The sequence below is a fragment of the Manis javanica genome, chromosome 6 (assembly GCF_040802235.1).
Source record: "Manis javanica isolate MJ-LG chromosome 6, MJ_LKY, whole genome shotgun sequence".
In the NCBI taxonomy this organism is placed as follows: domain Eukaryota; kingdom Metazoa; phylum Chordata; class Mammalia; order Pholidota; family Manidae; genus Manis; species Manis javanica.
Genome location: NC_133161.1, coordinates 66,072,958 through 66,091,351, shown reverse-complemented (window position 1 = coordinate 66,091,351; position 18,394 = coordinate 66,072,958). Strand labels below are relative to the sequence as shown.

Genomic DNA, 18,394 nt, shown 5'->3' with positions numbered 1-18,394 from the left:
AATGAAATTCCAGTGAGCATACAGCCTTAAAATGATTCAGAGAAGGGGCGGAGCCAAGATGGCGGCGTGAGTAGAGCAGTGGAAATCTCCTCCCAAAAACACATAGAGCTATGAAAATATAACAAAGAAAAATCTTCCTAAAATAGAGACCACAGGACACAGGACAACATCCAGACCACATCCACACCTGCAAGAACCCAGCGCCTTGTGAAGGGGGTAAGATACAAGCCCCGGCCCGGGGGGACCCGAGCGCCCCTCCCCCCGGCTCCCGGCGGGTGGAGAGAAACCGGAGCAGTTTTTTTTTTTGGCGAGCGCTTTTTGGAAGCCTTAGAGGGACGGGCCCCCGTTGCTGGGGAGGCAGGGTGGCGGGACCGGTGAGGAGGTGCCTGGGAACGGCGCCGGAGGACAAAGAATATCCCGCATTTCTCCCTGCGAGACCTGGGGGCGGGTGCCTGAGACCGGTGCCTGAGGACGGAGGAGGTCGCGCGTTTTTCCCCTTTTTTTTTTTCTCTTTTTGGCGAGCGCTTTTTGGAAGCCTTGAAGGGACGGGGACCCCAGTGCTAGGGAGGCACGGTGGCGGGACTGGTGAGCGGGTGGCTGGGACCGGCGCCTGAGGACAAAGAATATCCCCCGTTTTTCCCTGCGGGACCGGTGGGTGGGTGCCTGAGACCGGCACTTGAGGACAGAGGAAATCGCGCGTTTTTCCCCTTTTTTTTTTCTCTTTTCTGCGAGTGCTTTTTGGAAGCCTAAAAGGGACAGGGACCCCGGTGCTAGGGAGGCAGGGCGGCGGGACTGGTGAGCGGGTGCCTGGGACCGGCACCTGAGGACAAAGAATATCCCGCATTTTTCCCTGTGGGACCGGTGGGTGGGTGCCTGAGACCAGCACCTGAGGACGGAAGAAATCGCGCGTTTTTCCCCTTTTTTTTCTCTCTTTTTGCCGAGTGCTTTTTGGAAGCCTTGAAGGGACAGGGACCCCGGTGCTAGGGAGGCAGGGCGGCGGGACTGGTGAGCGGGTGCGTGGGACCAGTGCCTGAGGACAAAGAATATTGAGCGTTCCTTCCCTGCGGGACCGGTGGGTGGGTGCTTTTTGGAAGCCTTGAAAGGACAGGGACCCTGGTGCTAGGGAGAAAGGGCAGCAGGACCAGTGAGCGGGTGCCTGGGACCGGCACCTGAGGACAAAAAAAAAAAAAAAAAATCGCTTGTTTTTTCCTTTTTTTTCCTTTTTTTTTTCTCTTTCTTTCTGTTCCCTCTCTCATTGTTGCTGTTGTTGTTTTGGTTTGGAGAGTGCTTTTTGGAAATCTTAAAGGGGCAGGACAGGTCACTTAGACCAGAAGCAGGGAATCTGGGGATCTCTGGGCACTCTAACCCCCTGGGCAGCAGGGAGCACAGAGGCCCCTTACGGAGATAAATAGTCTCCTGGCTGCTCCCCCTCCAATGGGGCTCCACCATTTTGGAGGAACAGCCCCAGCCAGGCCAAGCCCACAGCAACAGCGGAGATAAACCCCAAAGCAACTGGGCAGGAAGCAGAAGCCCTGTCTGCGCACAGCTGCCCAGCACAAGCCACTAGAGGTCGCTATTCTCCCAGGAAAAGGCTACAAACCAACAAGAAGGGAAGCTCTTCCAGCGGTCACTTGTACCAGCTCTGCAAACTATCTCTATCACCATGAAAAGGCAAAACTACAGGCAGACAAAGATCACAGAGACAACACCTGAGAAGGAGACAGACCTAACTAGTCCTCCTGAAAAAGAATTCAAAATAAAAATCATGAACATGCTGACAGAGATGCAGAAAAAAATGCAAGAGCAATGGGATGAGATGCAGAGAAAAATGCAAGAGCAGTGGGATGAAGTCCGGAAGGAGATCACAGATGTCAGGAAAGAGATCACAGAAGTGAAACAATCCCTGGAAGGATTTATAAGCAGAATGGATAAGATGCAAGAGGCCATTGAAGGAATAGAAGCCAGAGAACAGGAACGTATAGAAGCTGACATAGAGAGAGATAAAAGGATCTCCAGGAATGAAACAACACTAAGAGAAATATGTGACCAATACAAAAGGAAAAACATTCGTATTATAGGGATACCAGAAGAGGAAGAAAGAGGAAAAGGGATAGAAAGTGTCTTTGAAGAAATAATTGCTGAAAACTTCCCCAAACTGGGGGAGGAAATAATCGAACAGACCATGGAATTATACAGAACCCCCAACAGAAAGGATCCAAGGAGGACAACACCAAGACACATAATAATTAAAATGGCAAGGATCAAGGACAAGGAAAGAGTTTTAAAGGCAGCTAGAGAGAAAAAGGTCACCTATAAAGGAAAACCAATCAGGCTAACATCAGACTTCTCAACAGAAACCCTACAGGCCAGAAGAGAATGGCATGATATACTTAATGCAATGAAACAGAAGGGCCTTGAACCAAGGATACTGTATCCAGCACGACTATCATTTAAATATGATGGTGGGATCAAACAATTCCCAGACAAGCAAAAGCTGAGGGAATTTGCTTCCCACAAACCACCTCTACAGGGCATCCTACAGGGACTGCTCTAGATGGGAGCACCCCTAAAAAGAGCACAGAACAAAACACACAACATATGAAGAATGGAGGAGGAGGAATAAGAAGGGAGAGAAGAAAAGACTCTCCGGACAGTGTATATAACAGCTCAATAAGCGAGCTAAGTTAGGCAGTAAGATACTAAAGAAGCTAACCTTGAACCTTTGGTAACCACGAATCTAAAGCCTGCAATGGCAATAAGTACATATCTTTCAATAGTCACCCTAAATGTAAATGGACTTAATGCACCAATCAAAAGACATAGAGTAATAGAATGGATAAAAAAGCAAGACCCATCTATATGCTGCTTACAAGAAACTCACCTTAAACCCAAAGATAAGCATAGACTAAAAGTCAAGGGATGGAAAAACATATTTCAGGCAAACAACAGTGAGAAGAAAGCAGGGGTTGCAGTACTAATATCAGACAAAATAGACTTCAAAACAAAGAAAGTAACAAGAGATAAAGAAGGCCACTACATAATGATAAAGGGCTTAGTCCAACAAGAGGATATAACCATTCTAAATATATATGCACCCAATACAGGAGCACCAGCATATGTGAAGCAAATACTAACAGAACTAAAGAGGGAAATAGACTGCAATGCATTCATTGTAGGAGACTTCAACACACCACTCACCCCAAAGGATAGATCCACCAGGCAGAAAATAAGTAAAGACACACAGGCACTGAACAACACACTAGAACAGATGGACCTAATAGACATCTATAGAACTTTACATCCAAAAGCAACAGGATATACATTCTTCTCAAGTGCACATGGAACATTCTCCAGAATAGACCACATACTAGCTCACAAAAAGAGCCTCAGTAAATTCCACAATATTGAAATTCTACCAACCAATTTTTCAGACCACAAAGGTATGAAAGTAGAAATAAATTCTACAAAGAAAACAAAAAGGCTCACAAACACATGGAGGCTTAACAACATGCTACTAAATAATCAATGGATCAATGAACAAATCAAAATAGAGATCAAGGAATATATAGAAACAAATGACAACAACAACACTAAGCCCCAACTTCTGTGGGATGCAGCGAAAGCAGTCTTAAGAGGAAAGTATATAGCAATCCAGGCACACTTGAAGAAGGAAGAACAATCCCAAATGAATAGTCTAACATCACAATTATTAAAACTGGAAAAAGAAGAACAAATGAGGCCTAAAGTCAGCAGAAGGAGGGACATAATAAAGATCAGAGAAGAAATAAATAAAATTGAGAAGAATAAAACAATAGCAAAAATCAACGAAACCAAGAGCTGGTTCTTTGAGAAAATAAACAAAATAGATAAGCCTCTAGCCCAACTTATTAAGAGAAAAAGAGAGTCAACACAAATCAACATAATCAGAAATGAGAATGGAAAAATCACGACAGACTCCACAGAAATACAAAGAATTATTAAAGACTACTATGAAAACCTATATGCCAACAAGCTGGAAAACCTAGAAGAAATGGACAACTTCCTACAAAAATACAACCTCCCAAGACTGACCAAGGAAGAAACACAAAAGTTAAACAAACCAATTACAAGCAAAGAAATTGAAACAGTAATCAAAAAACTACCCAAGAACAAAACCCCGGGGCCGGACGGATTTACCTCGGAATTTTATCAGACACACAGAGAAGACATAATACCCATTCTCCTTAAAGTGTTCCACAAAATAGAAGAAGAGGGAACACTCCCAAACTCATTCTATGAAGCCAACATCACCCTAATACCAAAACCAGGAAAAGACCCCACCAAAAAAGAAAATTACAGACCAATATCCCTGATGAATGTAGATGCAAAAATACTCAATAAAATATTAGCAAACAGAATTCAACAGTATATCAAAAGGATGATACACCATGACCAAGTGGGGTTCATCCCAGGGATGCAAGGATGGTACAACATTCGAAAATCCATCAACATCATCCACCACATCAACAAAAAGAAAGACAAAAACCACATGATCATCTCCATAGATGCTGAAAAAGCATTTGACAAAATTCAACATCCATTCATGATAAAAACTCTCAGCAAAATGGGAATAGAGGGCAAGTACCTCAACATAATAAAGGCCATATATGATAAACCCACAGCCAGCATTATACTGAACAGCGAGAAGCTGAAAGCATTTCCACTGAGATCGGGAACCAGACAGGGATGCCCACTCTCCCCACTGTTATTTAACATAGTACTGGAGGTCCTAGCCACGGCAATCAGACAAAACAAAGAAATACAAGGAATCCAGATTGGTAAAGAAGAAGTTAAACTGTCACTATTTGCAGATGATATGATACTGTACATAAAAAACCCTAAAGACTCCACTCCAAAACTACTAGAACTGATATCGGAATACAGCAAAGTTGCAGGATACAAAATCAACACACAGAAATCTGTAGCTTTCCTGTACACTAACAACGAATCAATAGAAAGAGAAATCAGGAAAACAATTCCATTCACCATTGCATCAAAAAGAATAAAATACCTAGGAATAAACCTAACCAAGGAAGTGAAAGACTTATACTCTGAAAACTACAAGTCACTCTTAAGAGAAATTAAAGGGGACACTAATAAATGGAAACTCATCCCATGCTCATGGCTAGGAAGAATCAATATCGTCAAAATGGCCATCCTGTCGAAAGCAATATACAAATTTGATGCAATCCCTCTCAAATTACCAGCAACATTCTTCAATGAATTGGAACAAATAATTCAAAAATTCATATGGAAACACCAAAGACCCCGAATAGCCAAAGCAATCCTGAAAAAGAAGAATAAAGTAGGGGGGATCTCACTCCCCAACTTCAAGCTCTACTACAAAGCCATAGTAATCAAGACAATTTGGTACTGGCACAAGAACAGAGCCACAGACCAGTGGAACAGATTAGAGACCCCAGAAATTAACCCAAACATATATGGTCAATTAATATTTGATAAAGGAGCCATGGACATACAATGGCAAAATGACAGTCTCTTCAACAGATGGTGCTGGCAAAACTGGACAGCTACATGTAGGAGAATGAAACTGGACCATTGTCTAACCCCATATACAAAGGTAAACTCAAAATGGATCAAAGACCTGAATGTAAGTCACGAAACCATTAAACTCTTGGAAAAAAACATAGGCAAAAACCTCTTAGACATAAACATGAGTGATCTCTTCTTGAACATATCTCCCCGGGCAAGGAAAACAACAGCAAAAATGAGCAAGTGGGACTACATTAAGCTGAAAAGCTTCTGTACAGCGAAAGACACCATCAATAGAACAAAAAGGAACCCTACAGTATGGGAGAATATATTTGAAAATGACAGATCTGATAAAGGCTTGACGTCCAGAATATATAAAGAGCTCACACGCCTCAATAAACAAAAAACAAATAACCCAATTAAAAAATGGGCAGAGGAACTGAACAGACAGTTCTCCAAAAAAGAAATACAGATGGCCAAGAGACACATGAAAAGATGCTCCACATCGCTAATTATCAGAGAAATGCAAATTAAAACTACAATGAGGTATCACCTCACACCAGTAAGGATAGCTGCCATCCAAAAGACAAACAACAACAAATGTTGGCGAGGCTGTGGAGAAAGGGGAACCCTCCTACACTGCTGGTGGGAATGTAAATTAGTTCAACCATTGTGGAAAGCAGTATGGAGGTGCATCAAAATGCTCAAAACAGACCTTCCATTTGACCCAGGAATTCCACTCCTAGGAATTTACCCTAAGAACGCAGCAATCAAGTTTGAGAAAGACAGATGCACTCCTATGTTTATCGCAGCACTATTTACAATAGCCAAGAATTGGAAGCAACCTAAATGTCCATCTGTAGATGAATGGATAAAGAATAGGTGGTACATATACACAATGGAATACTACTCAGCCATAAGAAGTGGAAAAATCCAACCATTTGCAGCAACATGGATGGAGCTGGAGAGTATTATGCTCAGTGAAATAAGCCAAGCGGAGAAAGAGAAATACCAAATGATTTCACTCATCTGAGGAGTATAGGAACAAAGGAAAAACTGAAGGAACAAAACAGCAGCAGAATTACAGAACCCAAAAATGGACTAACAGGTACCAAAGGGAAAGGAACTGGGGAGGATGGGTGGGCAGGGAGGGGTAAGGGGGGGGAAGAAGAAGGGGGGTATTAAGATTAGCATGCATGGGGGGGAGGGAGAAAGGGGAGGGTGGGCTGCACAACACAGAGAGGACAAGTAGTGACTCTACCACATTTTGCTAAGCTGATGGACAGTAACCGTAATGTGGTTGTTAGGGGGGACCTGATATAGGGGAGAGCATAGTAAACATAGTATTCTTCAGGTAAGTGTAGATTAAAAATTTAAAAAAAAAAAAGAAAGAAAGAAAGAAAAGGGGGATTACTCCTTAACAGGATAAAACTATTGGTAAATCAAAGATCAACGCATGCTTTAAATATCCTTAATGTTGATCACTTAAAGGGTGTCAGATGATCAGCTATGGAGGTACTCTTTTCTGATAATATTCCTTTCTCTTAATTAAAAAAAAAAAAAAAAGCAGTTACTGTGTGCTGACCTCCAATGAGTTCTGCACAGTGGTATAGAGGGCATGTCAAAGTGTGGGCAAAGGGTCTGTTTGTTTCTACGCAGAAGATCAAGGCCTAGCTTGGATACCCAGAAAATGAACTAAGATACGATATGAGGAGGAGCTTCCGGCATCAGCACTCTCTGGAGGACTCGTGCCGGGGGATGATCATCAAAAAGCCTCCACAGGGATCCGGACGATGCTGCGGTTGTGCCTGCATCCAGCCCACCATCTCCTGGACTTGCCATAAGAAGGAGGAGGGAGATGTCTAGGCTGGCATGTGCATACAGTGAGACAACGAATTTGACTGGATGTGTACTGTTGGAACTCAACCAGGAGTTGGGAGGGGTGCAAGTTGTAGCACCCCAAAATCTCATGACTATAGACTATCTATGGTTAAAAGAACATATGGGATGTGAACAGATCCCAGAAATGGGCTGCTTTAATTTGTCTGATGGTTCAAGTACAGTTGGAAAATATCCATCATATCATAGATAAATTTTCACAAATGCCTAGGGTGCCTAAATGGTTTTCTTGGCTTCACTGGAGATGGCTGGTAATTATAGATTTGCTTTGTTTATGTCACCGTATTCCTATTATGTTAATATGTGTGTGCAAATTAGTTAGTAGTTTAAAACCTATACATACTTAAGGTACTATACAAGAAGATATGTCAAAGAAATAATCAATCCTCCTAAGTTTCCTTCATATGCTACATCTATAGCTTTTCTTCTTCCTTCCTAATTACAAACCTTAAATAGAATTCGTGCCTCATATCGAATTTACCGAGTATCATAATTCCTCCAGGTGGTAAAGATACCTCGAGACAAGTGCTGGGCATAGAAGCCACAGGGCATAAATCTGCAAAGAAGTAAAAAGCTAACCTTTGCAAACAATATGGCTTCTCTCTCACTTACCAACTTTACATTTCCCTGTATGGCCCCGGAAGATGACTGGTTAGCCAGAGACGGGTAAGATTCCTCAAGGGAGGAACAACCTAAGACAGGCACAGTCGCAGGGGGGCCATCAGGTGAGAATTTGGGGATCAACAGAGGTGAGGCTCAGAACCTCACCCCCCCTGCTTTGAGAGAAATCTTCTGCATCCGTGGATGTCTTGCTGCCCTTGTCTAGCCTGGATTAATACTTAGTCCATAGGCACACACCTGATCATCTGATCATCTACATTTGCCTTCTTACAGCACTAAACTATGTTTTCTACCTTTATCTTGCATCTACCTACCACTTCAGCATTTTATTAAAAATAAAAATAATAATAATAATAGGAGAAATGTGGGATCAACATATAAATCAAGTACAAAAATCAAATGAATATTCATATTTGACCTGATGGTTTATAGGTCATATTGCATGATCAAAACCGAAAGTTTCTGTGATGAATGCCCTTGTACTGTTCACCATGTAAGAATTTATTCTCTCTGTAAGAATTCGTTCACCATGTAAGAACTTGTTCGTTATGCTTCAGAAGATTGGAGACTGACGAGAATTAGGCTTGAGATGGATTAATGATTGTACATTGAGCATTGACCCCCCTATACTGAATTTTATTGTTGTTAACAACCATTTGATCAATAAATATGAGAGATGCCCTCTCAAAAAAAAAAAAAAAAAAAAAATGATTCAGAGAAACACCATCAACTCCATTTTTCAGTTCACTCCCTTTTGCAGTGATGGATCAAGAAAATGACATTGTGGTCCTGAAGGAAAGACTCCTACCCTGCTGCCAACTGGATGCCAGGCAACCCAATAGGTTTAGTGAGGTTGCACGAGGCAGCCTCCATCAAGGCTCACTGCCAGGTGATTTCAGGCCACAGCCCTCAGTGAAAGAAAAGCTTATCTCATTTCTGATAGCACTGGATATGTGGCAATTTTAATTTTAGTTCTTTCCCTATCATCATAGGCTTCACATCATAGTTTCCCTTGGGATGGACTTTGAATATGGCAGGACCTGGAGGGCATAAGAAAGGACAGGAGGTGAGGCGGGGCAGGACATAGCGTGAGTCAGAGTTGGTTTAGGCGCAACCCAAGGTATTCCTATGTGAATGAGGAAGTATTTCCCCGGTAATAGTGGGGAGAAACCTGCCACCAGATTTAACGAGGTGGCGATAACCAGCATATGTGAAATGCGCTCACATGGGTGACAAGACCAGTTGTCTAACAAGGGCTCATTGCTTAAGCAAATTCATGCCAGACCATCTGTAGAGCATTACCATCTTTTAACTGTGGAATTTAAAGATTAAGTATAAGAGTGATGTTGTTCACAAGGAAGCAGGCTTTTGCTTTATTTTCTATTGCTGGTACACTATTGGCAATGTGTCAGCTGTCTGGTCACTGTGTGTATGCTCATCCTGACAGAGGAGCAACTGCTATTTAAAAGACTGTAGTAGAAGCCGCAGACATTGTGTGACAGAGTGAAAGATTTAACACGGCCTCAGTTTTTCTTTTGACTAGTCTGAGAGAAGGCAATTTAGTTTCAACACAGGATTTTTCACATTAATTATCATTTATTATTGTAAGTTCCTACTGTCTCCTACTTACTAAGAAATTTTGCTTTTTGGAAAAGAGTTTATTTTGAATGTTTCTACATTTTTAGAGTCAATATCAATTATCCAGGGCTGGATTACTCAATTTCAAAGCTTAACCATGGTAAAACAATATAAATTTATTTGGGGCAAAAAACAGAGAGTGAGCCAATAAAAATAAATAAGTCACCATATTAGATGTAGAAGAGGGACTTGTCTGAATTTACACAGCAACCTTTGGATCCCAAATTTTGTTCACTGAGACTTGGGAGACCATGGGGGCCCTCCCTTGCTAGATGGGCTTATTGCTGCTGAGACAGAAACGAAGCAGATGGCATGTGTGGTTGTGAATTCCTGGGACACAGACTCACGATTCAGAGTGGCAATCCTCCCCATGGACGCTCAGGAGAACCACCTGGGAGGCTTCCCAACCCATTCTACTCAAGCTCTACTCCCAGGGATTCAGATTTCATTCCCCTGGAGTAAGGCATCAGGATTATTTAAAAACAAACAAACAAAACTCCGCAGGTGATTCCATTGTGAGCTAAGACTGGGCAGCTCCAGGTTAGGAATGGAAGATTCAGGCAAGGAAGGTAAGGGAGAAGGAGCGGGGCGTCAATTCTCCATTCAGCTCAGAAATCAGTAAAAACAACAAATCGCCATTACCTGTTAAATTTTTCGCCAAGCAGTTTATGTAATGTTTAGCGTTTGTTAAACAAACGTACTTATACCATTTTTACACTTCTCTGGATTGTGTCTCTAAATACCGGATGTAATTTTAACTGCTAAGCTTACATTAAAATCATTTCAAATAGTCATATTTAATATTATCCACAACCTTTTTCCTCCATTACCCTGGTGAATCAAAGGTGACTGCAGCACAGGCATGTTCACTTACTTTAATTCCTTGTAATCCATAGCCAGGGGGGCCAGGAGGGCCAGGCAAGCCTTTCTGTCCGATAGCACCCTGTTGGAGGATGGAGAGGAATTGAAGAGGAGTGCAGGAAGATCCAAATTAGAAGTTAGGAATACGTTAGAAAGAAAAACCGTATTATTGCTTTGCCTTTGTTCTTCAGTCTGATTGGGATCTACATCCGTGCTGCCTGTAAACTGTATCACATTCTATATAAAACTGTTTTCCAAAAATGTTTAAGCCATAGAATCCTTTGCAAAAATCTTTCCTATAATCCAAATAGGTAAGCGCAGAGCTGCACGGCATGAGCAGAAGTGTTGGCCTGCTCTGCTTGGACCCCTCTGGCTGCCCTACAACCACCCCCTTGGAGAGCAGGGGTGTGAGGAGTACTCACACACAATTCTATGTAGCCTTTACTATATTGCTCCATTTCAATACAAAGTGCTAGCTCACCAGGGTCGCAGTTAGATTCTGTGCCTATTGCTGTGGTTTAGTACTGAATTTTTAAGAAAATATGTAAATGGAGTAAAAAGTGCATCATTTCCTGGTATGCGTACATTACAGTATAAGCTGACCCTATGTTTCTTGAGGAAAGACTTCTGTGGTCAAATGAGATTGGAAAAATTCTACCCAATGTAATGTGCCTCTCCTTGGAGATCTCTAGTACATGTTCATACATTAAAGCCTCTAAGCGATCTCCCAATATAGAGATTAGTTGAACTTTGTTTATTCCAGGAGATTCCAGATCAACATTTTATAGAACAAGCTTTAAGAAATACTGGGTTACTATAAGTTACTGTATAAATCTACCTTTTTCCTTCTAGTACAGAAAAAGAGCTTTATATTTTCTGATTGTAAGAGGAATACCTGTTCACTACCAAAAAAAAAAATTAAACAGAAATAAAGATGACAATGAAGAATAAAAAATAGACACCTCTTACCATCACCCAGTGTTAAAAACTACTCATATCTTTGGATAATCTTCATCCATCTGAAGTTTAAGAAATCATCATAAATTTAAGAAATAGCCTACTGCTAAAATGGAACTGATGAGCAAGAAAAGGATAAACTGAGAATCTTGGTAATTCTGGGATACTCGGTAAAATCTTTGACCCATTAAACCTTTTCCCATTCCTCTCTGATAATCGGGTTCTAATTCACTTCTGTATATTTTGGGCATAAATACATTTATTTGAAATTTGAATTTATGATGAGTGGCTCATTGACACCTGTTTTCCCTATGAACATGCCTGATATTTCTTCACCTTACTTTTTGAACAAATCAAAGAAATATTTGTTGATCCAGTGATGAACAATTAAAACAGGGCTTCTCAGCCTCAGCACTATTGACATTTTGAAGCAGCTCATTCTTTATTATGGGAGGCTGTCCTGTGCCTTGTAGTATCCATGGCCTCTACCCACTAGATGCCAGTAGCACTCCCTCCCCACTGTGACACCCAGAAATGATTCCATTCATTACCAGATGTCCCCCTGGGGCAGAGAGGAGAGGACAAGATCTCCCTCATTGAGAGGCACTAGACTGAAAGAATGAAAGGATGAATAATCATCCAACTAGAGGTGGCAAAAGGGAGAGAAATAGAAATGAGTGCAAAGGGAGACAAAGGAAGTTCCTCTTACTTTCTACAGGGACAATAAATCTAGACCCTTGCATTGAGGCCCTAACAGAATGGACTGCACGCATATGATACAATAGATACACTGGCTGGCATCCTGTTAAAAGGCCACCTGAGGTACCTCAGGCCTAAGTAAAGATGTTCCTTATCATCATTCTTAGTGATGGCACAGCCTCTGAGGAACCTGGAAGTATTTTGAGCACTTTGCAACCACTTTCTTCAGAGACACAGACTTTCTAATTTCTTTTGGGGGAGGAGATGGCTTTATAAACTTAAATATTCTGTTTTACGGAAAGTTCACATGACATGAGAAAATAATACTTTACATCAGTGATCAGGAAAAGATAAGTCAACAGCAAAATGAACACTCACTATGAAGTTAATATTCACTTGGGTGTCACTGAGGGTGCCTGACCTTCACACACAGCACAGACCCGGGGACTCACCTTTGGCCCTTGGGTTCCTATGCCCCGGGGCCCCGAGGGGCCTGGAGGGCCTCTGACGCCGGCCTCTCCCTGAAAGGACACATTGAGTAAGTTACTGATTTTTTTAAAGCTTTATGGTGCATAATATTTCATATGAATTTTCATTTACAAAAATACTTTTTTAAATGCCCATATACAAAAATACTTTTTTAAGCTTGCATTTGTCTAAGGTATTAGTTGAGTCCTTTTCTTCCATATAACTTTCCTATACTTGACAAAGGGAGCGTGTCTCCATTTGTTTTCCCTTTTTATTGCTGTTGGTGATCTTCAAGCTCCCTGATATGAGTCCCTTTCAAAGCAATCCAGTCAATTAACATCTTGGCAACCTGAACGTAAGTATGCTTTTTCCAGAACTTTCTTTCTTGAATTTGGAAAGTAATTATCACTGTTGCGAGTCAAGGGAGAAAGAAGAGAGAATAAAAAGCAACCTTTGGGTTAGGGATTGGCTCCTGGTTCTCCTGCCCTGGAGCTGCTGTGACTACAGGGCAAGTTCCATAAAGGTTTTACAGATTAGCCAAATGTGCCAGTTTCATAACAGGCAACTATCACCAGGAAAGTGGTGGGCCTTAAGTAGGCTGTGTCAGCCCCCACACTCAGATCTATTTGAGATGCGAATGAGGGGAAGAAGGAAAGGATGCAATCTCTTCATTAGCCAGCTTCTATGTACCCAGCACCATGCTCTGCATGTTCATATAGGCTATTTGACATCACTGAGTATTCACACCTGGATCGCACTGATGACTAACTTCTCTGAACCTCAGCAAATTCATCAGAAATATAGAAAATCACCTATATTGTGTGTGGATGACAATGAAGTAAGGTAGTCTAGCATAGAATAGGTGCTTGGTAAATGTTAACACCCATCCCACCTGTTTTGTTAAAGAGGAAACTAAAATTATCCCAAAGCTGCACAGCTCTTGAGAGGCAGAGTTGGGAAATGTGGAGAAACGGGAACCCTCATGTGTTGCTGGTGCAGCCACTTCGGAAAACAGTTTGGCAGGTTCTTTAAAAGTTCAACATAAATTTACCATATAATCTAGTTATTTTCCTTCTAGGCATACACCCGAGGAAGATGAGCATGTATGTCCACACAAAGACTTACATACTAATGCTCTTAGCAGACCAATTCATAATAGCCAAAAACCAGAAGCAACGTAAATGTCCATCAACTGGTAAATGGACAGACAAAATGTGGTATATTCGGCAAGGAACAAATTATGGCTACATGCTACAATGAGGATGAACCTCAGAAATGTTGTTCTCAATGAAAAAAGCCAGACACATAAAACCACAGATTGTTTGCTTCCATGATATGGAATGTCTAGAAAAGGCAGATATATAGAGACAGGAAGTCAACCAGTGCTTGCCTATGGCCAAAAATAGGAACTAGGATAGGATTAACTGGAAATGGGCATAAGGGGGCTTACTGGAGAGAAGAAAATGTTCCCAAACTGATATATGATGATGGCTATGCAACTTGATAAATTTATTAAAAGAATCATTGAATTGTACACTTCAAATGGGCAAATTCAATATGTAAAATATGTCTCTTAAATCTCTTTCAATTAAAGGTTACTGATCTTTTGTTCTTCCCTAGTACTTGCTTTGTGCATGACATAAAGTTATAAAGAAAACCCAAAAAACAAGAACCAGAGCCAGGCTTTGAACCTAGGTCTCCCCAGCTCTTTGCCCTGGGTCCTGTTTTGTCCGTGTTCTATTAGGAGTTAAATAGCTTGTAGTTTTCAACAGCATGAAAATCATGGATTATAAGAAATGATGTAATTGCTTATCTAGAAAAACAGCCCATCCTTAATTTAATTGTACTTTCTATTTACAAACCCTAAAATGCTTCCAGATAAAAACAAGGAATGAGGAAATTTTTTAAACTTTATTTTATTACTGACAGTTCTTTACATCTCTATTTTCATGATTACAGATTTCCCTCTTGTTCGCAGAGGATAATTCTGTCTCTCTTCCACTTAGTACTTCTGAGACCACAGGTACTAATTACCTCTTTAGCATCTCTCTCCTGACTCCCAAGTTTCTCCCAGAGTAAATGATCACTCCTAACATCAAGAGCTCCAGGTATAGAACATGAATTTGTCCATTTCTGTTATCTCTCCTATCTTGAGTACCTCTGATGTGTATCTTTAAAGGAAGTATCCATAAATTCACCAGATGAAGGTCTCTGGCTGATTCACTTGCTACATTTTGACACTCTCAGGTAAATATAGTTAAATAGATTTTACCCAAAATTATTGTTTTATAAAAAATAATTGTCTTCTTTGCCGGTCACCCTTAATCCTCCCCATGCACACTGGCTCCCTCTCTCGCGTTTCTGTTCACCTCTGCCCTCCCCTCATGAGGTTAGGAAGCTCGTGGCCAGACACCTGATATGCTATGGGGAGGATGCACCCCACCTATGAAGTCTATGAAGTATTCCAGCTGAGAAAAACTGAACCTGTATCTGAGCGGGTCTCTCTGACTACCGGTTTACAACAAAGTACAGATGATGGAGAAACACATTAATACCACAAGGATACCATCTACAAAATCCTCATGGAAAAGAATGCATCCACAAAGAAAGTGCTAGGGAAAAACAAAGGATGGGTGACCTTTAATTAAAAGAGATTTAAGAGACATCTCAGTCAAATGCAACAAACCAACTGTAACAAACTTATAAGACAAACTGGGAAATTTGAACACTGGATATTCGATGATACTAAGGAATTATTATTAATATTTTTTAGGTTTGCTAATGGTATGCAGTTATTTTTTAAAAAGAGAGATAAATGCTAAAGCTTTGTATGTATGCTGGGATTTGTTTCATAAGAATGCAGAAGGGAGAAGGAGAAAAGAGAAGGCAACACAAATAAAACAAGATTGACCAGCTGTTGATAATTGCTGAAGTGTGATGAGTAAATACAAGCTCCTTTTACAAGTCTTTCTTCTCTGTATATGATTAATCATTTTCATAATGAAATGTTTTGAATAATATTTTTTAAAATTCCATAAACAGTATCCAATAAAAATCTTATCATTGAGGGTAAGGGAAGGTTGCTATTAACCCTTAATGAGGAAAAGAGTACAGAATTTTAAAGATAAAAAGGTGGACAAAATGGAAGAGCACATGGGACATTTAGTAGTATCAGAACTTACATGAATTTCATGCATTCTTGCTGTGTTCCAAATGTTATGTAATTTTAAAAAATTAACAGTAGGGAGAGAAAGATTTTTTATGAACCAGTACTTCTGTAAAAAAGAACTTAAAACTCTACTATTTAATGTGTGATTTTTTATCATGATGATTTTCATTAAAACCTCCTTCTCAATTAGCATTAATGATACCATAATGCTCACATACACACACCACAGAGGAGAAAGCAAGTGGGAAAACCAGTTGAATACGTTGTGAGTTTACTTTAGAGGAGCCTCATCAACGTTTATTGCAGCTCTTCATTTCCTCTCTTACTCAGCTTCCCCTAACCCTTACCATTTAGGCGTATCTGAAGGCTTAACAGTGACCCTGTGGACACTTTATTGCATTTCCTATCCTTGAACTTGGGCCAGTGAACTTTAAGGGTGTGATCCCATGTCCTCTGCGGGACCACAGTGTTTACCTTGAACAAGTTCTCCATCCTTATCCATGTAAGTGTTGACAGATGGCTTTGTTTTGTCTATCAGAATAATCTTTTGTAATCTTTTGACCTATGTAAATACAATCTGATGTATGCTTTTATGAGTCAGACTTTAAATCATGTATTAACATATTCTGCAGATGTTACAGTTGGTCTATAAAATGGTATTCGGGTTGTTCCTTGCTTATATATTGTACTTTTCAGTAGATGGAATATCAGGCACTTGCTGAGCTGTGTGAATCCACAGAGATGGTGTCTCTCTGCCGCAGTAAGGTCTTGAGAATGTGTCATGTCTTTTGTTCCATGGGCCATGTGCCTAGGCTAGGCCACACCACCAGGTGAATGCATACAAGAGGACTGTGGGCAGGACTCACTTTACCACTTGTTAGCACGGGCTCTGCCACAACGCAGCATCAGTGGTCCCTAAGAAGTGCGTTCACCATGATGTTTTCAGACATGCAGTTTTATTGTCAGGGGATAGAGTGGCATTCCCAAATAAAAGGAATTGCAATAGATACTTGCATAGCTGGACTTAGCTTCCTACGCAGGATCTGGGAGCTATGGAGCCTGCAGAGGGAGCCCTTGCATTAGGAGATAATGAACAGACTGAAAGCAAATTCTGGAATTGCCGTTTGTAACTATAGCCATCAATGTCATAAGGTCATAGCCTAAGCCCTACCGCAACCTTCCCACCCCTACTCCCTCGAAGAAGAGTAACTATTTTGATTGCCTACAGCTTCCTTTTGGCCCATAAAAGGGTCTCTGTAGGGGTGATACTCCCCTCTTTTCCACAGGAAATGGCCAAATAGAACCATCTGCAATATTTATACATGTGAATTTAAATGATTCAGTGAAGTTTTTATCTAGACCATAACCTCGCAGAGTGGTTAATCATACCATACCCTTTGAATCATACATCTTAGTCTGGTCCTGGTAATCATTCACTGAACCTTTCACTTCTTAAAAGGAAGAAAAAGAAAGCAAACAGTGTCACATTCATTCTTTTTCTCATTGGTAAATCTTTGCTTTGGTTAACATTAAAATTATAATTAATAGCAAAATAAATAATAATTAACATTTATTAAGTTTATGATGTGGCAGGTACTTTTCATTCACTATATTATCCAATCCTATCAACATCAACTTCCTTCATTTTATAGATAAGGAAACGGAGGCTTATAGATAAGGATGTATGATTTTCTGGAAACCACACAGCCGGAGCCACTCCAACCCAGGTGTGACGGCAGAGCCTGTCCCTCACGTTGGTGTTGGCTGGGGCGAGGTGCAAGATACGAACTTCTCCACAGACTTTCTTCCCGCTGTCATTGAATGCAGGCACCACAGTTATGTGGCTGTGAAAATCCTTTTATATGGACTCAAACACTCTCTCAAGAAGAAAAAAAATATCCTGATTATAAGGGGCCCACACCACCTGCACAAGTACCCAGCTGTCTTAAGGTTTCCCTTCCCATTTTTCCCTCCACGGCCAGTCCTCAGTTTTGAGGCTTATCCCAATGTTTTAATCAGTGCCATTCCAGATCTACTACTTATACAAGTTCTCATTTTGTCCTTTTATCCGTACTGCAGTACCCTTGACTTGGAGAGTCCTGCATACTATGATGACGATGACTACTACTTTAATATATTAGTTTTCAAAAACTGTTTTATAGACATTATTAATTCTCAGAATAATCCTGTGAAGTAGGCATTATTATTTGAAGTCTCGGATGAGGAAGCTACAACTCAGGGAGATTAAATGACTTGCTGAGGTCACACTGTCAATAAGTAACAGAGATTTCAAGTGGAGCAATGATAAGGAAACAATCTATTATACCGTCTAAATTTTATAAGATTTAAATACATTATGTGAGAAAATAATGCTTTTAAAGACAAACAGCCCATTAGACTATCTTACCCCCTGCCACACATTAATAAGGCTTTAATTAATTTAATCACTAATTCTCCCTTGTGCCAATCAAGTCCCTGTCACAGAGAGGACTGTAAAGGCATATTACAGTTATTCTAAAAGTGATTTCATGCTTTTTTCCTTTGAAAATA

At 40.7% G+C, this 18,394-nt stretch overlaps 1 protein-coding gene across 6 annotated transcripts in view; it reads right to left on the bottom strand.

The window, feature by feature from the left end:
- COL28A1 (collagen type XXVIII alpha 1 chain) overlaps positions 1-18,394 on the bottom strand; it is a 185,470-nt gene that overhangs the window by 59,311 nt on the left and 107,765 nt on the right. For all 6 annotated transcript variants that reach the window (XM_073238793.1, XM_073238792.1, XM_073238791.1 and 3 more), the window contains 2 exons: positions 12,660-12,728; positions 10,565-10,633 (listed from right to left, as the gene is read on the bottom strand). In XM_073238793.1, coding sequence (XP_073094894.1) covers positions 10,565-10,633; positions 12,660-12,728 — 138 coding nt within the window. The remainder of the gene's footprint in view (positions 1-10,564; positions 10,634-12,659; positions 12,729-18,394) is intronic.